This window comes from Meleagris gallopavo, chromosome 15 (genome assembly GCF_905368555.1).
Source record: "Meleagris gallopavo chromosome 15, MGAL_WU_HG_1.1, whole genome shotgun sequence".
Classification (NCBI taxonomy): Eukaryota; Metazoa; Chordata; class Aves; order Galliformes; family Phasianidae; genus Meleagris; species Meleagris gallopavo.
Genome location: NC_139418.1, coordinates 2,225,631 through 2,252,296, shown reverse-complemented (window position 1 = coordinate 2,252,296; position 26,666 = coordinate 2,225,631). Strand labels below are relative to the sequence as shown.

Genomic DNA, 26,666 nt, shown 5'->3' with positions numbered 1-26,666 from the left:
GATTTTGCAGAACTGGCAAATTTTTGTGCCAGTTGATAAAGTAGGCTGATTTATTACAAGCCCTTTTTGAAAAAGACTTGTGAGAATTAATTTGTTGAAAGGTTACCCTCCTTTTTGTTTATATGCACTCATTGTAACATCAGTTGGTGGCTGGATCCTGGGAGGGGTTTGCAGAGCCAGGCTCAGTAGCCACAGCCCAGCTGTTGCCTCTCCAGTTAGTGCGAGTCCCAAGGCTCTGACACGTGCTTTGGGGTGCTGTGAGTGGCAGGAAGATCTCCTGTGTGTTCCTGATGGTTCTGGAGAAGAGATGTGAGCCTTGAGGGTGGGAAGAAGTGGTGATAGCTTCCTGCTCAGGACATGCTGTCTGACTTTGAAAGTCTGCATCTAGAATGTTAAAATTATTCTTAGCAAAAGGATTTCCTGTGTAACTAAGGAAAAGTGTATGTATGTTGTAAAGCAGCGTCTGATACATCATCGGTTTTCTTTCTATGTAGTTAGAATCCTGTGTGAGTTTTGGAAATGAGAAGCCATGCAGAAATAAATGGGAAGCTCGTTGGGCCATACGATGATATCCATCTGGACAGTTAAACAGGCGTAAGCACAAGTTTGGTTCTTGCATCCTTTTAGGATCTCATCCATGACTTGAAGCCTTAATGTGGCATGAATAAAGCAGTAATTGCCCATGCTTGCTGTGATCTGGCTTCCCGTACACCTCCCTTCCAGCTCCTTTGAGGCAAAATAGTCATGCCAAAATAGAACAACCAAAGTCTGCTGATGCAACCGAAGGCAAGACGCTGTTGTTAACAGTGGCTTCTCCCAAATAATGGCTCCTATAGAGCTGTTGCTGTGGTCCCATGAACACTGCGGTGAAGCTGCTTGCAGAGTGTGAGCCTTATGTCCTTAATGACAGCTAGACCAAAACTTTTAAATGGAAGTGGATTACTTCAGTCCATGGTGCAGCAGCAGTTCTGAAGCTGCTGGGAACAAGCACTCATTGCTTGGGCAAGTTTGTTGTGTGTGAGCCTGGTGACGTATAGGGAAGTGTGTGCTTTCCTGTGTCAGTGCATGGCGTAGGAAGAGCTCTGCAACTTGTGAGGGGCTCGTGGGGGTCGATGCTGGCTTGGCTAACAAGGCAGGAGATAGCTCTTAGTTCTCTTCGTTGGGGTGTTACGAGAGTTGTTACTTTGCCTAGAGATGCTGGCTTAGATTGCACTTGTTAAGGTATAAAGGTTTATTAAACAAATAGCTGAGTTAGAGAAGTGTTTATCTGTCAGTGGCTGTGCAGTGCCCTCTGATTGGCAGCTCCAGGTCCTTCTGCATAACCTCTTCCACAGCAGCAATAGGAATATACACAAGCAGGTGGGAGCTGGGTCTGAGTGGTGCTGCTGAGCAGTAGGCTTATCCCAAGCTGCATTTGTCCTCTCACTTGGCTGGTTACCGTGGCCTGTGCTGAAACTTGTAGTGAAGTTGAATACACTCAAGTGATGGGAATATTTTAGGGATTAAAGAATATAGTCAGTGCAACATCTGTAGTTTGTATTTGAAATCCTAGTTCTAGGACTTTGTGTGGAGATTAAAACTTCATTGCTTTTACGGTGGAGAATGAGATTTGGTAGCTGAGGAGAAGGAATTTAATGTTGAAGGTTATGTTAGATGATGTGTGTATACTTGGCTTTCAGTGAAAACAGTTTAAATCAAAACCACTCAAATCCTCCTTGAAAAGAATCGTGTATGCCAAATGTCCCTGACCAGCACCATTCTTCCATGGAGAGGAGCACCGTGGTTGTGGCAGGAGGCTGGGAAGGGAAAGAGGAAAGAATGGAATCGCTTTTTCTGAATACTTAAACTACATTAAAAACAGTTCATAAAAACAGTTCCTGAAGCCCCTTCATGGGAGCTGGGCTCAGCATGTAGCATGCCTTAACCTCCTTCATACCAAGATGTTTACAAGGCCGACATTTACAGTGGATGTTAGGTACCGGAGTTCTACAGGTCTGTGTCTGTTGTGTTTTGTGTCCTCCAGCAGGGGTAGAAGATTCCTGCTTATTGTCAGCTGGGTTAGGTACTCAGATAACAAAGCAAACAGACAAAAACCAGAATTTCTTTGAGGGTAGAGAAATGTGGTTTGCTGTCTGGCTGGAAGATGCAGTAGGATCATTGTCACGAATCCCCTCCTTATTCCATGCTCATGCTTGGATGATGGAATAAGGGATATTCTCTTTACACTGCACAGAATAAGCAAGGGCAGCCTGCAAGCGCAGGAGAAGACAGGGTTGTAATTCAGCATGACTGACTACATAGCAAAATATGAAAGGAAGAAATAAATTGCAAAATACTGTTCTCGTGTATTACTGCGCCTGGGCAAAGTGTGTTGCACAAAATGGGAACGAGTGGCTGGGTAGCACAGACAGCTAAAATGGAGAATGTCCTCCCAGGTATAAACCAAGGATTGTGTTTTAAATGGTCTTGTATAATGTTCTTTTGCTTTTTTGTACAGCGTAGGGCACAAATCCAGCATGTGGTGCTGCTTGGCCTGGCTGTGCCCCCTGCTGTGTTCCTGGGGCCACGCTTTGAACATCGCCTTCCTTAAGAGAACAGTGAGGATCCTTCAGGAAAGTCTTGTGTTGGGGTGATTAAAATTTGAAAATGTGGAGAAGAAAAATCCTCGCTTGGTGTAGGAAGCACGAAGTGCTGGGGCTTACGTTGTAGGAGAGGAGGCCAGCGGTTAGATCTGCTGCTTCACAGCCAAAAGGTTGGCTCTGGTGCACAGCTCAGGAAGCTGAGATTGAGTACAGAGCAGGTCGGGCGTGCTCGCTTAGTGCTGTGTGGGATGGAGCCAGCATTGCCATCAGGTGTGTGTGGGAGCAGAGCCTGGGAAAACAGGACTGGGAGCACTGGGCCCTGTTTGCTGCTGTAGGGCTGCCAGTGCACAGAGCTCGCTGTGGGAACGCTGATCTGTGGGCTGCAGAGCCCTGGGTGCCTTTGGGACAATGCTGCAAGGAAGCCACAGGGCTGCATTCTCTCCCTTGCCTGAGTTTAGAAGTTGTTTGCATGCCGAGATGCTAGAATTAAGCATCTGAAGGTATTCTTAAAACCTGGAATTACCAGTTTTTCAAAAACTGAAAGCCACAACTAAAGATCATACAAAAGAGCACCGTATGCTTATTGCCTGCAGCACGTTCGTGGCCTGCCAGCTTTTTTAGTGTGAGGTGCAGACGCAGCCTCACAGCTTGAGCAGCAACCTTCTGCCAGGGCATCCATGCTTCTGCAGGGCATAGCACACTCCTATCCCTGCTGCCACAATCCTGTCCTCTGCCCAGCACCGTAGCAGCCCCTCCGGCTGGAACAGCAAGCAGGTGAGGCGACTCTGGAGGTGCCAGGTTACCCTGAGACTTTGGGCTCACTGCATCAAGTGGGTGCAAGAGTTGGTGCCAGTTGGAGGCAGATTGGTGGCAGGGAAAGGAGCAGTAGTACTGCAGTAAGCTTGCTTAAAGTAGTTGGAAGTGTAGTGGGAAGCTGTTCTTAAGCTTCAACTGTTGATTGATTTGAGGAAGCAGGGGGTAAGGCATCCAGGGAGGGCTCCAGCCAAGGTACTTGTTAGCTGGAAGCTAAAGCTTCTGGAAGCAACGTGAAGCTTTGGAAATGGCTTCTTTAGACTTATCATCTTCTTCTACCCATTGTGGCCTTGCACACCTGCTCAAACCGCATAAGATACATCACTCTAGCAGGCGTGCAACTGAAGTGAGCACCATGCTGGCCATGTAACAACCTGAAGAGCTGACACTTACCCTGCTGGGCTGTGAGTGTGGAAAATATTGTGACTTCATTTATCTGGAGGTGGGATCTGCTGGAAAGGCATTCCTGCTCTCTGCTTCTCTTGGAGCTCTGTCTTCAGTGTCCCCCGGCACAACTCAGCAGCAACATCCAGCCTTGCTGTGCCCACTGTACATCGGTGCCAGGGTGCCAGCCATGTGCCTTGCTGCTCTGCTTGCAGCAGTACTTGTGGCAGCACAGTGAGCCAGATGGGCAGCACATCCCGCCCTGCAGAAATGAGTTTCTTTCCCTCCAGCCAAATCAGCTCTTCCCCATCTGGTTAATCGCTCAGCCGTGGGAAAAGCTGTGCCAGCACCAAGGGAGTGGGATGTGAAGATGGGAGTGAGCTCCTGGAGGGGTGTGGGAGGATGAATGCTGGTTCCCAAGCAGATTCCCTGCTGCTTTTGGAACCACGGGCTGGGTGAACGCAGCTTCTTGTGCGCCGGTGTCTTCCTATATATTCCAACGCTTCAGATTCAGTGTTGCTTCCTCTCTTTTGCTGCATGCTGCTCTGTCCTTGAGCCCTGCAGTATGAGCTGATCAGGGTAAGCACGTGGTGTGCCATCCCTTCCTGTAGCCCCTGGGCTGTCCCAGCCCTGCAGCAGCTATGCTGGCTGTGGGGGGATCCGTCTGCATTAAATGCTACAGTTTCTGCAGTCGTCATGGGAATCATTGAGTGTGCTCACAGAGCAGTTAAGCACTCTGCTATGCTATGCTTTGTTGACAAGATATTAACGTAGTTGAATCCGTGAGGTAAAAGGTTGTGCAGTCACAGGAGGAAGCGCTGAGCATCAAATCTTTCTGCTCGTGGGTGCAGCCCTCCTTTCACCTGGCCTGGCAGTTGTACCTTTGTGCCCTAAAACTACCCCGCTCACATGTGCATTTGGAAGCCTTTATTGTATTCTTCATGAGTATTAAAGATACTGTATTTACTGCAGTGTACAAATGATATCCAAGCTGTTGCTGCCAAACAATGTATTTGGTATCAAGCCATGTTTTAAAGATAAACTCCAATAAAGTTCATACTAAGTGGTTTTATGGACCATTACTTTGGGCCAATTCGTGAGCCGTCATACTAACGTATTTGCAGATGAATTGCCTTCATTACCCTACTAATACAATTAATGTATCTTCTTGCTGTTACCTCCTGTACTGTGCTTTGTTTCTGTAAGAGGCATAGCAGCATTAAATATATAGAAACGACTTTTACCTGGAAACCTAATGGGCTTTCCAGAGACCTGGGCATGTATCTCAGGAACCATAAAGGCTTTCAGCGTATTTTTCTTGGCTAGGCAGCATTCACATTCACCTAATTGGGGGGAATAAAACAGCGCAGTTCCTTGTTTGGGGCAAGAGGATGCATGGTGGGGAGGCAAAGAGGAGCTTCTGTGCCCACTTTCACAGCATATCAGCTGACAATTTATGTTTGTGGAGGGCAGAGCGTGTGTTCTTGCTGAGCCTGGGGAGCAGGGTGCCTACATGGCACTGGGCTCTTGGGCTCTAGCCTGGCAGCTCACCGCTCACCCAATGCCAGCATCAGCACAGCAGGGCTCTGCCATAGTCCAGGGCAGAGCTGGGCCAGCAGAATGGGCAGTGCAGGGAGGACAGGAGGTACTTGTGAGGTACTGCCTGCTGCTGAGCGTTGGGGTGAGGAGAGGAGGCAGCCACCCTCCTGCAGCTCGATGTGCCCCCGCTGCTGTGCTTGGAGCCCTTCATCTGCCCCTCTCAGTGCTTTGATTTAAAGCTAGCAGAAATATTACGTGTGCTCTCTGTTCCCTTTTTCTAAGCTTTCAACCTATAAAGCTTTCTTTCCAGCAGTGTAGGCACTTGGAGCATGGGAGGGGATGGAGATATCTGTGTAGGTTAGGTGACCATTCCTGCTCTGCACCTTGCAGAGTTGTACTCCAGCACGTCCTTACGTGGAGGTGTTTCAGTCTTGCATCGGGTATTTAGTTGCTCGTACTGCTGTGGTGTAAGGCAGCCTGTGGCAGGGGAGCAGGCCAGTGCTGGGGCTGCAGCCAGGTGCTGCTTAGCCCAACTTCCCCACCTGCTTTCTGAGCTTCTCAAGTGCTAGGGAATTTATTTGGTAATGAGAAATAACCATTTGTGTCTGCTGTTTCTGCGTGTGTAACTGTCAGCATTGCTACGAAGCTGTTAGTTCTTGGTGTGTGTTGTAAACATCGCTGGGTACCAAAATTAGTGCTTTGCCTCCTGCTTCTTAAACATAGTAGGACATCGTGCTTGCCTGGCAGCCCAGGGACATCTGGTGCTGTCAGAGCAGTCTGTCTTCTGAGATGCTGTGCAGACGATGTCCTGTCCAGGGTGAGATTTAAAAATATCGGCTAACAAGCGTTTAAAACAACTCCAACAGCAAGTGCTTGGGAGGAGAGGGGAGAGGAGGCTTTGTAAATTACTTATTCTTCCCAACCTCCCTAAAGTTACGAAACTACATTAAGCCCAATTTTGTATTTCGAGGACTGAAAATCTTTTAAATGAAATTCGGTGTGTGATTTTCAGGATGGCTTGCAGTGCTGTCTCGTGGCGTTAACCCAGCGATTCGTTTGGAGTTGCTATTCCAGCAACTTCACTGAACTCCTGTAATCATTTCTGCTGTTCCATTGGGATGTTGGTTTAGAAGAGTAATGGAAAGGAAAGGCTTTGAAGAGCTCTCTTCATGCAAATCTGTTTTTTTCCCCTCCTATGTAAATGTGAAGGGAAAGTGCAGTAGATCTCTAAGCTGTTAAATATGAACCAACTGAGTTCTCTGGCTCTGTAAGGTTCTTTTGCTTTTGTACTTGAGAAGCTGTGTTGGATGAGCGGGTTGAGCTGGCCCAGCTCCGTGCTACCTGAGGTGCTCAGGGTTTCTGCTGGGTGAGCTGCAGCTGTTCTGCAGCTGGAATGCTTCCATCTGTTGTCCCACTGCCTGGGCTGGGTGTGCAAGGCAGCAGACCTGGGGCAGAAGCTATCGGTGTGGCCTCGTGCCAGTGCCCCTCATACCTGTGAGGCTCTTTGCACTGCTTGGAGACCACACAGCCGTACTTGTCTTGTCATCGTTCTGTTGAAATATTGGGACTTTGGGGTGCTTTGTTGTTGTTCTCAGTTTCTTTCTAACCAAAGCATAAGGGTGTAAGGCCAACGTGCTTCATAATCAGCCATTTAAAAAAAAAAAAGTTGAACCAAACTAATATTTCCATACACAATGTAAACTTATTTACACAGGATGGCTGTGCTGCGCATTTAATAGTCTGCTTTTATTCTGTTTTTCAAATAAATTCTGATGGAATTAATGAGAACCAACTTATTCATAGAGCACTTTTCTTCTAGAAATGACGGCTGTTACTGCAGGCAACGTGAACTTCAGATGGGACCCCAAAAGCCTGGAGATCAGAACGCTGGCGGTCGAGAGGCTGCTGGAGCCTCTTGTTACACAGGTAAAGGAGAAAAAAGGTGTGGGGAGCTGCCTTCCTGGGGATGATTACCTGTTTTGATGTGCCACTTCAATCAAGTAACTCAGAGCTTCTAGAAGAACACTGCAAACCCAGGGAAGGGGTAGAAGGCAGAAATCATTGCTTTGTTTTATTCGAGCAGTTACTGTGCTCAGCTCTGTGCGTGATCAGATGCAGCATTTCAATTGGCAGAAGCTGATATGCTGTTTCTCACCTCTATTTTGAGTGGTACGTTGCTAATTTGTTGTGTGTTTATGAAGCTGTGTTGCTGAGGAATGACAAAAGCCCCTTACAGTGAAGCCCTTAGTGCTTGCTAAAAGGAAGATCTCCTACGTTTTCTTTGAGATTCTGAAGGGAGCCCTAAATATAGGTAGAGAGAATCAGATAAATGCTGAAATTCCTGATGGATTAGTTTATTAATTTCAAAGCAATGAGGCGACACTTTCCTACTCTGTGTGAAGGGGTGCTTGCAAACTGTCTGTAGCAGCCTCCTGTTGTGTATCAGTTACCAGCCCCTCCTAACGGGGTCCCACTTAAGAAATGTGCTTTCATGGCATTTGTTACTGTTTCAGTGTATCAGTTACAATATATGCTTTTTTTTTTTAATTTCTGCCTACGCTTCACACTGGGTTTGTGAATTAAAGCTTATGCATGGTGTATGCTGCTCAGTAAAATGCATGGGAAAATATAGGAAGACTACAGTGAGTCTTGTGAATGTGATCTGCATCTGTTGGGCGTTTTAGAAGTTCTTAGGAAATAATCTTTCTCTTCCAGACCTAGTAGGGTACACTGGAGAGATTTCACTTACGTTTCTAGTATTATTTTCCTGAGCAGTAGGATTTTTCAAGCAACAGTATGAATTTGACACAACTTGAGCAAAGCATGAACTGAAGGGATGAAGTTATGTTTCCCATGTGTATGTCCCTTTATTTGCCGTGCTGCAGTCCTTGCTTTTGAAAGAATTTGCCATTCATTCCCTCTGGGTGCACATCTGGGCTGTAGGGTGTTTGCTGTATAGCTCTGAAGCTGGAGTTACTGATGGAGTCTTTCCTTATCAGAAGTAGTCCTGATTTGGAAAACTTCACCCAGCAAAGGACCTTTTTGGCCAACTTCATTGTCTGTAAGTTATTCCTAAAGTGGCTCAGCAGGCAGTACTGACAATTCCAAATTTTGTGAATGATGAGACTGGCAAAACATGGAGAAGAAAGTTGAGGAAATTGCCTTGCTGCAACTAGCTTTTTATTTGTAGTACATGATGAATTGAGACTACCAGATCCGAATGCTTTCCATTAAAAAGAGCAGCAATGCTCCCAGCAGATGGCTTTACCTCTCTGAATCAACGCGAACCAACCTACTGAGAAGATGGATTCAGCTCAGAGGACCTTCGTGTCAGCAGTCCTTGGGCTTTCCAGAACATTAATTTTTTTAGCATTGTAATTTAATGTCCTTTTGAAATAGCTTTATGTGAATTTTGCTAGACTTTAGAAGGGGAGGGGAAGAAGTGAGGGGAAGAAAAAAATGAAAAATGTACGTGGGTTTTGTGTGGGTTTTGTGACATTTATATGTATGGGGTTGAAGGGGATAAATCTTGATCCTAAGCTAATGGAGAACCTGGTCATCTGACCAGAGAGGACTCTTGATACTAAAGCCTTACTGAGAGAAACTTGAAACATTCATTGATTACAGGAGGATTGTGAACATCTGATTTGAGTACTTTTGCTTTGCACCCAATTGTTTGGCCGTAGTATTCTCTGGTTTTGATTGAAAAGCTACTGCATTGCTAGATTTCTGAAGATCATGGCTTCAGCCTTGTTTTGAGTCTTTTTATGTCTGGAAAGCTATCCCAATCTATCCTCTAGTTGCTTCCTTTGTGTGTGATGCCAAATAGCTCTGGTCTGTTTTTGAGATTGCAGTTTATCAAAGATACAAATAGAAATCAATTCTTAAAATTTTCAGGTCTGCTGATGCTTCTGAAAAATCTCTGAGCAGTTTAGCTGAATTTATAAAGCTCATCTAATGAACCAAAAAGCCTGGTAATGTTTAAAGAGAAGTGAAAAACGCTTGTTTGCAAATCTACCCTTTGGAGCTGACAGTAGAGCAAGTATTACAAATACGGTGTTTAAAAAAGTTACACGTGCATGACCTTGCTGTCAGGCTGATAAACTTCTAATTTTTTTTCCCTTTCATTCATACCTTCAGGTTACAACATTGGTTAACACCAGTAACAAGGGCCCCTCTAATAAAAAGCGAGGGCGCTCTAAGAAGGCCCATGTTTTGGCTGCCTCAGTTGAACAAGCAACAGAGAATTTCTTGGACAAAGGAGACAAAATTGCGAAAGAGAGCCAGTTCCTCAAGGAGGAGCTGGTGGCAGCTGTGGAAGATGTTCGCAAACAAGGTAAGAGCTTCTGGAGGTAGATTTTTTCATAGCAAATAGAACTGTTTCCATTTCTCTTTGCTGTTGTTTCTAATGATTTTACTTCTCTACTTGTGGATTATCAACTTGTCTAGCTGACTTCCTCTGGTAAAAACATTAACTGGGCAGATCTGGAAATCAAATGTACCAAGTAGAGATTCAGAGGAGAGATGAAGGCTGAGGCTTTGAAGAATGTAAAAGAAACAAACAAAACAAACAGACAAACAAAAAAAACCCACTTCAACTTAGGCAGAAAAGTAACCTTCCTCCTTGTAAACCACCGCCTATAAATGTTATGAAATCACATCTCAAATACTTGTCAATAACTTCTGCAAAATTTGGATGTGCTTAAAACAGCACTGGAGGAGGAAGAACTGAATATTGACTTAGAACTGGATGTCTTGAATATGCAAAAGGTAAACAGTGACAAACAGAATGCAAGGACCTTGATTAAATATTCCAGACTTCCTCCCCCACATCTAGTGTTGATTTTTATCATTTTCCTTGTTGCTTTTCTTGCAGGTCTTTTCAAAGAAAGCCTATGGAGCTGCTTACTCTAAAATATGCACTCGTAAATGTTGCTGCTCATAAATCATTTATTGTTCTTCCAGTCATGAGCCTTTTCTATGCTTCAGTGAAACCCAGTCAACTGGTATTAATGGTGGTTGCTGCTGCTGCTGCAAAAAAAACCTCATTGGCATTAATTACTTGTTTGTAGCTGAAATTGCACAGTGATGAAATATTAGTTGAAAATGGTTTCAGTTCTGGATGTGTCTGGTTGACAGACCAAAGAAAGATCCATGTAAGAAGGCTGCAGTGTAAGGGGCTAATTGAGTTGGTTTAACTTAACAACAACAAACAGCAAAAGAGATCCTTTTGTCCTGAAAGCTTTTAATTCTTTGGTGCTTGCTTGATTGCTGCTCCATCTGGGGAGTTGGAGTTCATCTGTAATGTCTTCACATCACTCATAGTGATGTTGGTGTGCAAGGGGGTTGTACTTAGTTCTTGGGAATGTGAGATTGCATTATCTGAATTTGTGCTTGGATATTGCCGTGAGAAGCTGGTAGGAAAAACTGATGCAAGAGGCTTCAGTATGAGTCTTTTGCTCCTTTCTTGTTTGAGATGAGGCAAACCTGATGCCCAAACTTCCCTGCTCTACTGCTGTTCGGCAGAGGAGGTAGAGTTCAGAGCTGAGAGATGCTGGAGAAAAAAATACTTCTACCATAGTGTCGTTTTGCTTCTTCATTTCATGCTACCTGTGGCTTGCATGAAGCTTGATGCACAGGGAAAACATTTTGAGAAGCTGTGTGGATGATGAGCATTAGACCTAAAGATGCAACTGAATACAACTGCTGCCCACAGCAGTTCGTGGGGATGCAGTCATCGCGTGGCTGAGCTGGGGCACACTGTGGGGCTGAGGCCTGTGTCCCTGGCGTGGGGCAGTGCCTGGGCAGCCAGAGCAGAGCAACTCGTCAGAAGGAAATAGAACCTTAGAGGTAATCAGAAGCAAACGGTGGAAAATGAGATGCGACAGAGTGTGGAAGTGAGGGTTATTTTATGGGTTATTGTTGCCCTGCCCGGGGGTCTGTGTTGGGAGGGTTGCGCTTTGGTAGTGCTAATGAGAGGAGATACAAACTTGCAGAGCACAATTATATACAGTCTCTGCACTTCAGAAGAGCTGCCAGTGGTGTGGTGGGCCGGTGGAGTTCAGAACTGGAGAAATGAGAGAGGAGCAAATAGCCCAGGCCTGCCGGTGCTCAAGGCAGTTGGCTAATGCCTGTAGTGAGAGGCTCCAGCTTGTGGGCAACCCTGAAGCAGTCAGGAAGCTGGGCTTGCTGATCTTTGTAGGTGCTTCCCAATTGAGCTAACCTGTTCTAAAACATCTGCTTAGCAAACCTTTCGGGTGCTGGTGCATTTGTGTGCCATTTGCAATGGGAGGCAAAAAGCAGAGAGGACAGTCTGGATGCCTGGGTCAGCAGCGGGGCGATAGCAAAGCGGCTGTGTCTGTGGAGGCAGCAGTAGGATTATAGATGTGTAGCCCATATATCTTCAGCAGAAGACAGGAAAATAGAATTAATAGTGCCTCTATTTGGAATAGGGAGAGGTTTAGATACCATAATTAAAAGAGATGAATGAATCTGGACAGAGGTTATGAAGATGATTAGAACAATAGATAACTTGTCTCATCAGAGAAAATTAAAATTTTTTTTTTAGCCTAGCAAGAAGATTGAGGGGGTACATGATTTTAGTGAGCAGACTTGTTCACAGAATCTATTTGTTGGGGGTAAAAACAAAGAAGTGGAAAGAGCTATTTAGAATGAAGGATAGCATGGCTACATACTAAATCAATATAAGTGGATCACTTCAAAGTCTTCCTGATTTTAGAATGGAAGAATGAATTACAACTTGCTTAAAATATTAAACAGCTTCACAGAATATCCCAAAGTGAGATTTCTGACCATGTAAGGCTATGGACTTCTGACTTCTTTTAAAGCAGTGAAACTTCTTAAAGGAAAAATGCTAGTGGAAACAAAACTGCAGTGTTTTTTCCTGCTGTGGCTTTAGAAAAACTGTAGCAGTGAGAAAATGTCTGATGTGAACTCTGATTTCAGCACCCCTGTGGTATGTGTGACTCTGATTTTTGCCATTACAACTTTGCTGGGTAATAGAAGGGGTCATAACTGCCTTGCCTGTTCTCATTTCCCCTTCTGCAAGCTCCTGCTCTGTGCTTCTTGTTGTTACAGGGGTTTGCCCTCTTTGGAGAACCGAGGGCTGGTGCAGGTTGAAGTGGCAGCTGTTGGAGCTGTTATGAAACCAACAGGGATTTATCCAGATGCGTGGTGCTAAGGCGGGCTGTGAGCTCCGAGGTCAAGAAGGGAGCTTCTCTTGGGTTGTGCTGACCAGGCTATTCCTGTTCTCCTCCCGTGCTGGCCGTGGTTTGCTGCCTCTGTGTATCAGTGTGTTAGCCTACACTGCGGAGCCTCGCGCTATGTTCTTACTGTTGCATGTCTTCCAGTGGTGGTTTTACATTAAAGACCAGATATTAAAGCTTAAAATTAGAAAGCGTAAAGCTGTGTGTAGGGTTTGAGGTAAGAGAATGGATAATCTTTGTAATCCTGGGGGGTTTTGATTGTTCCATGGTTGCACCGCAGAGCAGTGGACAGACTGTTCAACGTGGTTACTCTCAGCCCTGTGCTTGAGTGAAGCTTTCTTCAAAACTGAATGGGGGGGTTGAGGAATTATGAAAGCGTAAGAAAGGTGTTTTTTTTAATCTGTACTTCGCATGAGATGCATAGCTTAAGGGTTTCAAAAGAACAGAAGGAAGCCAGCTGCACAAATAGCATCGTTAAACACTGAATTCTTCTTGGAAAACTCAACTTTACAAGTCTGTTGTGACCAATTAGCTTAATTTCTTGAAAGACTGTGGAGTTCTTGCTTGTTCTCCTGCAAGAAAAACATTTTTGGAGAGTGCCTCTTGTATTGAAGTAATTCCCCAGCCCAAGACTGGAGACCCTTGAAAAGCTGTAAGTGAAGGGAGCTCTGAGACAGCTCTTGGCAGGCTGCAGGTGAGTGTTACATGTGGCATATGGATTTAACTGAAGATACAATTTGAGGAATTAACAATTTTTTGTTTCTCTAAGCATCAATTCCCCATATTCATGTGGCAAAAGGAAATAATCTGAAATCTGGGCTGTAATAAGGAATCAATGAGTGTCTGCTGGAGTGCATTTGAGACCGTGTCCTTCATAGCAGGAAGCCAGGGCAGCCCACTGCGCCCCTGTGGAGGACAGTGAAGGCAGCAGCAGTGGAAGGGAGGACTCACTACACAGAGTAACGTGGCGTTCAGGCTCTGGCTTTATCTTCACCGTCATTTGGCAGGGAATTTGGCTCTGCAGAGATGAATTGGTGCTGTGCATAGACAGAGGTATGGCATGGGTGAGAGCATTGAGCAGCAGAATCACAGGATGGGAGCACCAATGGCTATCCAGGCAAAAGCACACCGGTGTCTGCCAGGTGTGTGGGATGACTGAAATGCTGGGGAAGAGTATGCAGGAAAGGACACGCTGATGGCATGCCTTGTATTTCTGGTACTGAGAGGGAAGCAGCCTGGAGACAGGCTTTAATCTGCAGGGTGCTGAAGGGCACAAGGTGATGAGCGTGAATTTGTAGCTTGAAGGGAAAAAAAAAGTCAATGCCTGTGTGTCCCCTAAATGCACATAGGTCTCCCTTGCCTCAGCCCTGCCTGCCTCCTCTGCTCTGCTCAGCCAGGGCTCGCACAGACCGAGCCTCTTCTGTCATGGTCATCTGCAGCATGCTGCTGGGAGGATTAATAGTGCTGTCTGAAAGTGCTGTCAGAGCCTGTGGGCATGGTGGGAATGAGAGTAGAAAATGGGTAATTTTCTTTTGATGGACTAAAATCTTAATATTTCTGAAATGGGCTTTGTTCCATTAGATTTAATTGAATTCTTAGTATTTTATTGACAAGATCATATGTGGCTACCATTGCCTCTTCTTTCCTTGGTTCTTTTATTATCTTTCCCTTATAGTATCTAGTGAAAAATCTGAGGTGATATTGGAAAAACAGATTACTCCTATATCAGCTGTATAATCTGAGTTGCAGTCTGACACTTCTGTGGTGTATATCTTTAACTCTTAAATCCCATTTTCAAGCTTGCATTCTTACCTCTGGCTCAGATTTGATGCAATAGAATCTTCTGATTTTCAAACTTGAACTCCTGATGTACACCACGTGCAGCAGCAGTGCAGAGGCCGGGGCAGGGTTCCTTCCTGTGCTTTGGATCTGGTTCCAGTAACCACACCTCCTGAGGCTTCTGTAGCAGAAGTCTGGAAGTTAGCTTTCTTTAATTTGCAGGGAAAAAAAAATAAAAATGCAATGGTTTTTAAATTTAATCTTCCATTAATTTGGTGAAGCCAGTTATCTTCTGACACTCTGACAAGCTGTTTGAAACTTACTAAATCTTTAAAATCTCTCATTAAAGTAAAAAGGGAGAACGTTTCATTTCAGGACTAGCATGTAAGGTGATGATTTAAGCGACGGATGGAAGATTATCTTATTTTTAGCCTCATTTAGTGAGTTCTGAGGTTTGAGTGAACTGAGTGGCCACCTCCAAGTTGTTTTGAATAAGAAATTGGTAAAAACAATGTTTTCTTTCTTTGGAGGGACTGGGGAGAGGAAGAAAGTGAGAATTTTACATACAATTGAGGGAGGGAATATGCCAGAACCAAACTCATGACAAATATATCTTAAATCCTGAGGTTGTTCATACATGTTATTTTTTTTTTTTACTTGTGGTAAAATGAATTTCACTATTATTTGTCTCTTCTAGGATAAATAGTAATGTCAGCTACATAATTTCATAATCTCATGGCTCGTTGTTTTCTAGCGCTGGAGGAATATTGTCCTTCACCCGTGTGAAAAACTATGGCTCTTAATGCTTGTTAAAGTAATGACTCAGCCCTCAAAAAGTTGGGTAGGAGATAGTTGTAGATTGATGCTTATAGCTGGTCTGTACATGCACAGCAGGTTTGTCATATGTCACAGTGCTGAAGTAGTGCATTTTTTATCTTAAAATGTTGTATGCCATTCTTGGAAGTAGTGTTTAAGATGATGGAAGGATGTTGCACAGGAGGGAGCATCTGAACAGAACGGAGTGTCTGCGTGTGGTTGCTCGGACAGGCTGGCGGCTGTGCTGGAAACTCTTCCAGGGCAAGTGTGTGATGGTTTACTTCAAGTTCTCTGCTCGTAGGTGATTTTTGAGTTGTTAAAGTGTGCCTCCCATCAGGACGGTGCCCCCTGACTGCTTGGCCATGGGAGTAGGTTATGGGCAGGGTCATGCCACAGCATCACCATGGGATTTGGGTGCAGATCTCTCCCAGTGCTGTTTGGTGGTGGGGACGCTGGGAAGCTCTCCCTTCTGAAGCATTATTTGAAGTTCTTCTCTCATCTGCGAGAAATGTGCTGTTTGTGTTCTGGCACTTGGCCAGACAGACATTTCTCAAACAGGTTTGGGAAGCCTCTGGCACAGCAGTCAGCCACTAAACAGTTAGTATGCTTTTCTGGTCATCTCTGATTGCCCACGAATCTTTGGCCTTGAGCACCCAGTGTTTTCTAAACTCTAACCTAGCTGTTCTCCGAATGTTTCCAAAATGCAAGGAGGTCAAATAGCAATAATGTGGATTCCAAACCTGATTGCTGTGCAGGAATTGAGCTGGTAGGAACAAAATGCTACCCTTGAAAGTAGGGGGGAAAAAAAAGGCTGGTTTTATTCCTCTGAATATATGCAGCAATTACTGTTCTGGCTTCTGGATGAATTTTTCTAGCTGTTTAAAGCAGCTTTTGCTTTCATAGTTATCCTGTTGCACTGTTACTATCTGAAATCCAAATTCTCTCCTGCAGCAGATGCAGCCCCACAGGCTATGAAATGCTGGAGCGTGTCAGGAAGCAGAGCCTTGCCCTGCCTGCAGACTGTGGCGCAGCCGGCCAGGTCCTGGCTCCCAGTTGTTTACAGCCCCACGAGCTGTGGCACTTCTCTCTGTGCTCACAGGGTGTTCTGCTACCTTCTGCTTGAAAGCAGAGTTTCCTCTTAACGAAGGTGCTGTCATCTGTGGAGTAACCATACACTGCGGTTCTGCATGTAACGGCAGTGCCACTTGTATTTGCCTCTCCTGAGGACTCCGGTACACCGAAGCACCTGCATAATTTGAAAGAGGGATCAAAGTGTGACTTCCAAACCCTTCCTCCCTCCTGCACCACTCCTTCAGTTCTATGATGACCATGCTTGGAGACAGCAGAAATACTGGCTGTACTTAAGCAAATGCTTTTTGTTGCCACAGCCCAGGCTGTCTCTCCCAGGAACGCCCTGAAAGAAATGCTGTGACAGTAATGTGAGGCCTTCTCCTCTTGCAGGTGACCTGATGAAGAGTGCCTCGGGGGAGTTTGCTGATGACCCCTGCTCCTCGGTGAAGCGCGGCAACATGGTGCGAGCGGCGCGTGCCCTGCTCTCTGCAGTGACTCGGCTGCTCATTCTGGCAGACATGGCAGATGTCTACAAGCTGTTGGTTCAACTGAAAGTAGTAAGTGCAGGCCTGAGCTGTGCCTGGTGTGCCACGCTGAGCCTGGATGTCTCATTCGCAGTGACTTGCCTCTGGAGCACTGAGGGTTGGGAGACTTTTTCTCGTAGCGTGCAACTGATGAGTGTAAAAACAACCAGCAGACATTGTCAGTAGCTTTTGATGCTGTGTCGCACTTCGTTCTCAACTTTTAGTGTTGAGACTAATGCACCGTGGTCTGTGAATTGCTGAGGATTTGATAATCCAATCTTTTAATCATAAAGAAATAACTTGGTTTTCTTATTGACTTCTACTCTCTTGTAGCTAGCAGGTATAACTAGCTATTAGTACAGAAAAGTAGCTTCAGTGGATTAAGTAAAAATGAATATGATTAAATGTATTTGCAAGTAGGAGGTGGGTGGTTTGTGTGGAAGTTGAGATGCAGTGAGCCTCAATATTGGGTTGACTTCATCTGGGGTTTGAGGTTCTGTCCTTGGCAGCCACAGCTCCAATGGGGCCCTGGTCTCTTCCAGTTATGCGTTCTTGGCTGTCCTGGTAGCTAATGACTATGAAAGAGTACCTGAGCTTGAGGTGTAGTTAGCCTTGACATGTCTCTCTTCTAAAAAAAAAAAAAAAAAAAAAAAAAAAAAAAAAAGAGAGGAAAATCACTTTGTCTGCTTTGAAACATATTCTAAATAGTCTTGTAAACTGTGAACTGTATTACTTGGGGAAAAAATGAAATATATGTATTCTTTTAGGTAGAAGAAGGTATCTTGAAATTAAGGAATGCTGGCACCGAGCAGGATCTGGGTATCCAATACAAAGCCCTCAAGCCAGAAGTGGACAAACTTAACATAATGGCAGCCAAAAGACAGCAGGTATAGTGATGGCAGTTCTTACTTCTGTATGCTGTTTCTTATTCTTTATCAAAATAAGAAAATGAGGCAGCCTTGCTGCTCTGAGAGGCTACCTATTGCTTCTACTAATTTTTTTACTTTTTGTTTGTTTTGGAATACTTTGTCTTGCACTCGGTGACGTTTAGGAAACCGAATGGCACTTGCCTGGTAAGCAGAAAATCTGCTCAGCTGTAAAACACCGCTTCTGACTGAAGTGCCCATGCTAGCATTTGTTTATGTTAATGCTTTAGTATCTTTGTGAAATGCTGCTTCTATAGAATTGCACTGGTGCATGTCAGGGCATCCCATTTTGAAGCAGTGCAGGTAGGGGAAGGAAAGAGGGTTGGGATGTGACTTAGTGCTTGGTGCTCTCACCACAAGACCACGCTGTCTTTGTGGCTCACATCGACGCACTGTCATGGCTAGGGGTAGAATTACAACTCTTTTCAAGGCAGTGATGCACCACACCAAGGCTAGTCTTGAAGTCCCCATTTGAGAAAGGTTTTAAGGTCCCGTGCTTTGTGTATGTTCTGTATCTGCATAGCTAGCGCTGAGCCTCAATTGCATGCAGAACATGTTTTTGTACAACGTGACTGTTGTGACTCATTCCTATGTAAGGTAAGTCTTAAGAGAAAGGTGTAGGCACTGATTTATCTGAAATAGCGTAGTTTTTGTAGACTGTATTTTCTTGTTCTGCTGATCTATACAAACCCAGACTGTTTATGACTTCTAACGCTACTTGTTTTCTTGCATGGATTTATCTTTGAAAATAAACTGGGAACAGTTTTAAATGGATTGCTGGTTGCTTATGTATCTGGAATCTGATTGTGGTAAATGGGGATGGGGTTGTGATGGCAATACAATAAATGTCCTTAAACTGCTTTGTGATGGATTGTTTTACACTATGGGAAGTGGTTGTGTTAAATCTGTAAATCTGAAAGCCTGTTGGAGTGCCCTCGCTGCTTAGTGTGTGTCTTACAGAGGTCGTGTATTACTCATTCATTTTTAAGAGTCTGTCAGATTATTTATTTTTTTCTGCTGGTAAAGCAGCCCACTTCTTCATTTTCATCACCTCTCTGTAAGACTTAAGAGGTAACTTTAAAGTGTTTGTGCTGCTAATAATTGCGTTACTTCTTCCTTTTTATAAACTCTGCTGCTTGTGCAGGACTCAGAAGCTCTCTCCATTCATAGTACTTAGATTCCAAAGCAGAGATGATGATGCTTTAAAGAATTGCAGCATTGAGTATTTGTGAAAGGACCTATGGGTTTGCTCAATCCTCAATCTTAAATTAGTAATAATTGTAGTCATTGGCTTAATTTTCTCCATTTGGAGATGAACAAGACGTTGAGTGATATTCTTGTTCTTCTGAAATGAAGTGTGTGAGTCTCTTGAGGGGAGAGAACTCCATCCTCTAGGTGTGATTAAAGGAAACACACTGGTTCTGAATATTGGAGTTAAATTTAAGATCTGACTTCTTAGATGCAAAATTCATGACGTGGTTCCTGTGGTTGAACTGCTCCATGCAGAGCAACCACGTAAATTTCTCACAGAATCTCTCTGTGCTAGTTGCACACACTCATTGGATTAATTACTCCTGAAACAGAGCCAGAAGACTAATGTCAGTGATTGTCAGAGATTACCTCTCTTTTTTCTTCCTCTAGTTAAATGATGCTTCTCACTTACCTCTTGGCATCTTAAAGCACGTATGGAAAAGTGAGGTCACAGCTTCTGAGTTCCCTGATGTAGCAGTGTTGTCTGCGTTCGGAGTGCTGGTCCTTTTCTGTGGCAAGGAGCAAACGTGTCTTGGATTTTGAAATGTGGAACTGTGAATTGCCCTATAATACTACTTTTATTTGAGTTTTTATGGAGCTCTTGTGTTCTAAGATTAGTTGAGCTATTAATAATAGGAAATGGGGAAAGGTTGAATTAGACTTGAACATGCCAAGCAAAGAATCTGCCCGTCTCTTGAAGATGCAGGAAGGCAGTATATGGATTATGTGCGGGGACTGTTTTCAATTGCTTCTTTCTTCAATTTTCCTAACAGGAATTGAAAGATGTGGGTCACCGTGATCAGATGGCGGCAGCCAGAGGAATCCTGCAGAAGAACGTTCCTATTCTCTACACTGCATCTCAGGCCTGCCTGCAGCACCCTGATGTGGCTGCGTACAAAGCGAACCGGGACTTGATCTACAAACAACTTCAGCAGGCAGTCACGGGCATCTCAAACGCAGCTCAAGCAACTGCATCAGATGATGCTGCCCAGCAGCAGGGTGGAGGTGGAGAGCTGGCTTATGCTCTGAACAATTTTGATGTAAGTTCTGAACCTGTACGTAAAAAGTGGCAACTCCAAGTATTGTGTTTGCTTACGTCATTTATAAGCAACATCTTTTGTTTGTTACCCGAAAAAATAGTTTTCTACTGAAATACTGCAAGTCCCAGGTGAAGCAGGCTTTTATTTTTTCAAAATTGGCTCTTTCAAAACTAGGATTGATAAAATATAGAAAGGAGAAATGCAGTTCTTGATGATTGAAGGCTGTCAAGTTAAACTAGCTCAGAAATAGCTGTTAGCCTACTGCTATGTTAGATGTAAGCCCTTGGTTTATTTGAAATTGATTGTTTCATAATATATTTATGTAAGTTATTCTTGTGGGTGACAAAAATGACTTATTAGAAGTGAATAATGTATTTGGAATTGCCCAAAACTACCTATTGAGAAGAACATAGAGTGGGAAGTTTAATGTGATATCTAGTTGGGAACGAAGTCACTTTAAACCAGTGTGTTGTACTGATCTGTCATTTTCTTTATCTTGTGTTGTGTAAGTTACCAAGGATAGCCATATGCTTTTACTGAGAATACTTTCCTTCTGAAGCCAGTATTTTGTGTCTACTGCTGATCCAGTCTGAGAATTTTAAACACCTTCGAAGTAGCTTCCCTCTAAAACTTTTTTTAATATCACAAGACTGTCAGTCACAAAATTCTTAGTACATTTTTGCCAAATATTGTTCACCTTTTCCTCTTTTGCTCTTGCCACCCCGCTTCTCTATGTTACTTTCTTCCATATTTCTTAACCTCTTTTAACATCTCCCTAAAGGATGAAATACTATTTGAGGTTTTCCCTGTACTGAATATGAAGCCTTTCTCTGTCATCTCTTGGGTTACAAGAGGACATCGTGGTTATCTTGATCTTTGTGACAGATTTCAGTTTTAAATCTATCTCAAATTCTGTCAGTTGTACGTTCAGTTACATATGTTTGAAGAACGTGCATTGGGTTAACACCCAAAGGATCACAGGTTTGATCAGATCTGTAGGATGGAAAGGCAGTTCTAGTACCAGCACACAATGCTGAGGACTTGCTCTGGTACATAGAATTGAAAAACATGTCAGTTCCAATTTGTATATTGGCTAATCTCGCTCCAGCCATTTAATATGATTTGTGCTGCGTGCTCATATTTTCCTAGGAGCTCTCTAATATATGGTCAGAGACTTATTGAGTGCTTCAGCTTGCATTGAGCTTCTGAACTTTAGTTTCACGTATTGCAGCTCACTAACAGCACCAGGGCTTGCTCAGCAGGCCAGCCTGAATAGGCATTGTGTGCAATGGCTTTGTCTGCTCGGCCTTGCCAAAAGAGACAGACAAAACAAATGTGCCCAGGTTCTCTGCAGATGTTATCCCTGCACTTCATTTCCTGTTAACATGTCAGTGTTATTGTGCTTTTGTTACAGAGGTTTTGCACGTCCCTCCCAAATGCTTCAGTGTTTCTGCTGTGATGGTAAAATATTAAATGACTACCAGAAGATAACAAGATAGTGATTATCTCTCGTTCATGTGGTGTAATTTTGGGGTCGTAGCATACCAGCACTGTATTACCTGAATAGCTAGAATTTTCAGGAAAAATGGGAATATTAGAAGAACGTGTGCTGTGTCTAAACCTGCTGTGAATTCTGTGGTTACTCAGCTGGGAGACTAATTGTGCTGACATTAATGTTGAAATTAGCTGGCATACAAACTGACTGTAGAAAACCCCCATTGCAAAAAGCTTTAGGGCTTCTTTCGTGATGAGTTAGCAACAGCTTTCCATCCTGCCCCTTAACTAGGAGAAAACCTATGCAAACCCTAAACAAATCAGTAAATCTTGAAATGGTCATAGTATTTTCCTTAAACTGCAGAACCTGTTTCAGTAAGCCACCTGGAAGTAATCACAAGGTGGTGTATGCTACACTACTTCTTCCTGGTGAGCACTGGATCACGATGTTGGCCCTTGAAAAGCAGATACATCTGCTTATTTAAGTATTGCTTATTTAGCCTCAGGTTTCTCAATACGAGCTGTGCTTACTAATCATCCTTCAAAATGAAGCTGTGATAGACTTCTGCCATGAAGAAATCAATTTATATGCTATTCTAGTCATTTGTTGTTTTACATGAATTTGAAAACACTGTTGTTTACCTGTTATAATTGCATACTAGTAAAGGAAGGAGGACTTGATAAACTAGGACAGCAGAGTACTGTACATAGGGCTAATTTTGGACATTTGTTTTTCTTGGGGATTTTTTTGTTCATGATGAGGTAATTATATCTGACAAGTTTAAATAGTGAAGGCATGTCCGGATTGACACGTAGTTAAGAAGAGTTCTGTGCTTTGAACTTTATTAATGCTGGCACACTTGATTTTTGCCATTCATATAATGAGACTTCTTGTGGCTGAGTTGGGTTTAGCTGTCAGAGCAGCACAAGAAATGACTAGCAATCTAATGTGCTGGGGAACCTGTTAGTAATTTTACTAAACTACTCAAGGAAATCACTCTCAGTGCCAAAATTCTGTTTGCTTTTTATGCCCGATCAGGGAGTTGCTGTAAACGTTCGTCTTTTTGATGAGCTAACAGTAACTTACTGCTCAGTCTGACTGCTAAGTTCTGAAACCTTTATTTTACCAGAAACAAATTATTGTGGATCCATCGACCTTCAGTGAGGAACGTTTTAGGCCTTCTCTGGAAGAACGCCTGGAGAGCATCATTAGTGGAGCAGCCCTGATGGCTGATTCATCCTGCACACGTGATGACCGACGGGAACGTATAGTTGCAGAGTGTAATGCGGTGCGACAGGCCTTGCAGGATCTACTTTCAGAATACATGGGGAATGTGAGTATCTTCTGTTCTGTTTGTTTATTTAGTTTCTGTGTTTTTTAACTCCGTGTGATTATCCAAAAGGGGGGATGAAAGCTGCAGGTCTGAAAGCTGGTCTACTCCGTCCTCAAATAGGACAGGAACATTAACCAGGAGTCCTGAAAGGTTTGTCAGAAGGCCAGCCTGGAGGCTGAATCAAGTGCATTTAAATCATCTGTGATACTTACCTTAAGATTGATCTCTGCTCTTCGGAAATGGTTATCATAGCATTAACCCTCAGTACTGTTTTTGGTTATAACTCTTACATATTGGTTTGTATAGAAATCCTGTGGAATTAGCCTGTCTTCCCCACCATATCAGTTTGCATAAGGTAACTCAGCCTATGGAAAATAGGCTAAGTTTGAAGCTTCCAAATTTTAAATGTGTGAACTGAAGTAATAGATTTTTCATGATCAAGTTAATTTGCTGTTGCTACTCCATTTAATCAGAAAGGATGTACAAAGATAAAACTGAATACTTAGTAAGAAATCCTGGGAACAGTTTGGTATGAATGTTGGAGTGAGCATCTAGCATTTATACATTACACTGTGTGTAAGCACAAAGTATTTGAAGCTTGAGTGTTTCTGCAGTTAGAAGTGTTATGTCATGAAGATGAGCTGCTGAGTTTGAAGGCAACATGATATAATATCAGATGCTGCCTCTTTCTTGGCTTGAGGGATTTTAATCTGAGCAGCTTTAGCAGTGTTGAGGGTTGAGCTTGAGATATCATAAGATTTAAACAATGTCAAGTGTCTAAACTTAAATACTCTTAAAAGAGAATTGGTTTCAGATGAAAAGTTGTGGAAAATACAGCGATGAAATGGCTTGTAATGTCGTGGCAAGTAAAATTGGCTGAAGTAGCCATAATGGGCTGAGGTGAAGCCTGATTTACACTTCAGGTAAAATCGTTCAAAGGTATTTTCTTTTGATAGTAGAATTCATTTAGCAGTGCTGCAGAGTTGTGTGTTGCCTTTGAGTCTGCTGTTTCTTGGTGGAAGGTACGTCAGCATGAGGTAGTGGTGCTCTGAAGCCTGCATGTACAAGTGAGGGTGCTTGGAGAGCAGAGGCATGCAGTGAGTTGTAGAGAGGGAAAGTAAAGTGAGTTTCTGTTTGCCAGTGGAAAACAAGGGCAAAGTAATTGAACAAAACTAAAAGACAAGTCCTGTATAGCTGGCAGGCTGAGCTAGGTACTTCATGTAGTCTGTCTTAATTGCTTGTGAAAGTAACTTGTGCTCAGCACTGGCATTGTATGGAGCTTGAGACTGCAGCAGGGAAGCCAACCACTATGTTGTGCCATTTAAAACTCCTTTTGGAGCAGGGTGTTTTATTAGTACATGATGCATCTGGAACAATCCCTCGAACAAATGTGCTGCTGGATTGGATGCAGGCCTATCAGCACAACAGAATGAAGCATTCACCAAATGCAAATGAAAAATATGGAGGAGGTAATGCTCAGTCTTGTGCAAAGAAGATTCTGTGCATCTCTCTCATTGATAGTTGGTCAATACCTGTGTCAGATTCTAGAGCTTTGACTTCCTTGAGCCCAAAAGCCTATCTTGCTCCTCTGGCTGTGTACTGCTGTCTCCGATATGCAAGTTAAAGTAATCATGCCGAGTTTGAAAGACTGTATTCCCTATGTTATCTCTTTTAACACATTGTGAAATTAGTGGAGCATACTGAATTTTTTCAAAGTCACTGCTATGTTATGATTGTAGACAGTGTAGTTGGGAAAATGAGATTAGAAATTCAGTGAAATGGAGTGGAAAAAGCAATAGATAAATTATGGTGAAAATGTGGGATGATGTGTAAAAATCCATACTGAGGGCAGGAAAAAAAATCAGAATGATGAAGCTGAAGAATGAATAGTACTGGGGAGCTAAACAGTGAAAAAGCCATGGCTCATCTACAGAAAGAGCAGGGATGTGCTACTTGCAGTCACGGCAGAGCATGTGTGTTGGAGGTACCCACAGCACAGTACCCAGCCATCTCCTGTTGTGCTTTTCTCCCATCTCCCTTTGAAGATGGGGATGAATCAGGAATTAAATCTGTTAATTGCACTACTTGCAGTGCATCGTAAATCTCGTTTGAGTGGAAGAATAAGAACTATTTATTGGCCAAGTGTAAAAATTCAAAGACAGGATTGAATGAGGAATATGCTGAAAAGGTTGAAGCACAAGAATGTCTTCAGGCAGATTCCCTTTTAGTTTTAATGCCTTCTGTTTTAGTGGCTTCTTCTAGCTTCTGGGTTTTCTTTCAGATCTTTGGTAATAAAAAGGCTTTTTCCATAGGTAGTTTATAACTCAGGGTTTAGTGTTTTTGGACCCTTGGTTTAACTGTCTCCTTGGGCCTGTCCCCAAGGGTCTGTAAGTCTGCAAGCATTGCTGGCTGTGCTATGATGTGCGGCAGAAGCTTCTGTTCAAATACAATTTTCAGTAATAAAGAAACTGAATCATAGAAGCCCTTGACCCCTGCATTTGCTGGCATGGTGATGAAACCTGTGATTACATCATTAAAAGAAGGGCAAGAGTTGCTTGTTCAGTAGTTCATTATAAAAGTTATATCTTCTTTACTTGGATTGGTGTGCATTTTATTCCCTTTTCCATCTGACTGTTTTCAAAACAGAATAGCCCAAACTGGTCCAACTGAATTTACATCAAGGCCAGTCTCCTTTCTTGACAGCAGTCAATAGCAGATACCTACAAGAAAGATGACAGTAACAAGGGAGGTATGTAGTTTTCCTTGCCCAAAATAGCTCCCAGATAGTAGCGGGCTGTAGCTCAGGTAGTTCCAGAGCTAGCATTGCTGGCTGTGATTAATAGCTCTTGATGGACTGTCCTCCAATGAATGTGCTTGTTTTTCTGAACCTTTATAAACTTTCAGCATCCAGAAGCTGAGAACTCCTCGGTAAAGAAAATGATTTTGCATTAAGAGACATCTTTTTGTTTGAAGCAGAGAAACTGTTTCATTTCAGAGAAGGCCATGAGCAGCTATCCCTCCCTCACCCTTCTCTGTGCCGCGTGGTTCAGAGCTGTGCCATCTCTGCCGGGATGAAGTGTCCTACTTTCATTAGTTGCTTCCCAAGTCAAAGGCTTTGACACCACCTCTCAGCTTGGGCTGTCCTCATTACTAACCAGCGTGGTGCAGGAGAATGGGATTTGAAGGGGGAATGAGGACTTGATGCCCTTCCTTATGCATTTTGCAGAACTTCCATCAGCTGGCTGTAGCCAAGTCCTGGGGGCGAGGTGCTGCTCTGCAGTTGGTGTCTCCTTGCTGAACCATTCAGAGGTTCTGAGAGAAGAACTACAGTGTGACAATGATCAGGAGATGTTTCAAGAGCATACTTTTGAGTGAAAATGTTAGTGTAGGTGCGTTTCTCAATATCCTATTGTGGCTGGTCTGGGTCTTCAGTTCTCTTTAGGATTTGGAGACCAGAACTGCATCTGGTCCATTTGGTATGTTGGAGATTCAGACATGCTGTTGATTTGCAGAGTCATAAACACTCTAGTACAGTGTTGTAATGTTTTTGGTTTTTTTTCTGTTTTAGTCCTGTCCTAATAATGTCTAATATTTGATCTGCTTTTGATAGCTTACTGAACACTGAGTTGATATCATGATGAAACTGCTACATGAAAATCTAGCTTCTGAGTCATAGGGACTGTCTGTTTTTGTGAATGTAAAGTCAGATGGTCTTGTGCATCACTTAATGCCTCTTGTCTCTTGAACTTCATCTGCAGTTTTATTAGCTGATTTCTTGATTTATATCCTAAAAATGCCAACTGTTCATCCCTTAATTGTAGCATTCAATTTTTCAGTGATTTTTTTTTTTTTTCTCTTCGTCTTCCATTTTCCCCCAAGGAGATCTG

At 43.4% G+C, this 26,666-nt stretch overlaps 1 protein-coding gene across 1 annotated transcript in view; it reads left to right on the top strand.

Annotated features, from left to right (window-relative positions):
• The window catches only part of CTNNA1 (catenin alpha 1), a 106,685-nt gene that overhangs the window by 6,817 nt on the left and 73,202 nt on the right, over positions 1-26,666 (top strand). Inside the window, exons 2-7 of the mRNA XM_085236865.1 lie at positions 7,138-7,244; positions 9,459-9,654; positions 16,601-16,767; positions 17,502-17,621; positions 19,685-19,951; positions 22,576-22,779. Coding sequence (XP_085092991.1) covers positions 7,140-7,244; positions 9,459-9,654; positions 16,601-16,767; positions 17,502-17,621; positions 19,685-19,951; positions 22,576-22,779 — 1,059 coding nt within the window. The 5' untranslated portion in view covers positions 7,138-7,139. The remainder of the gene's footprint in view (positions 1-7,137; positions 7,245-9,458; positions 9,655-16,600; positions 16,768-17,501; positions 17,622-19,684; positions 19,952-22,575; positions 22,780-26,666) is intronic.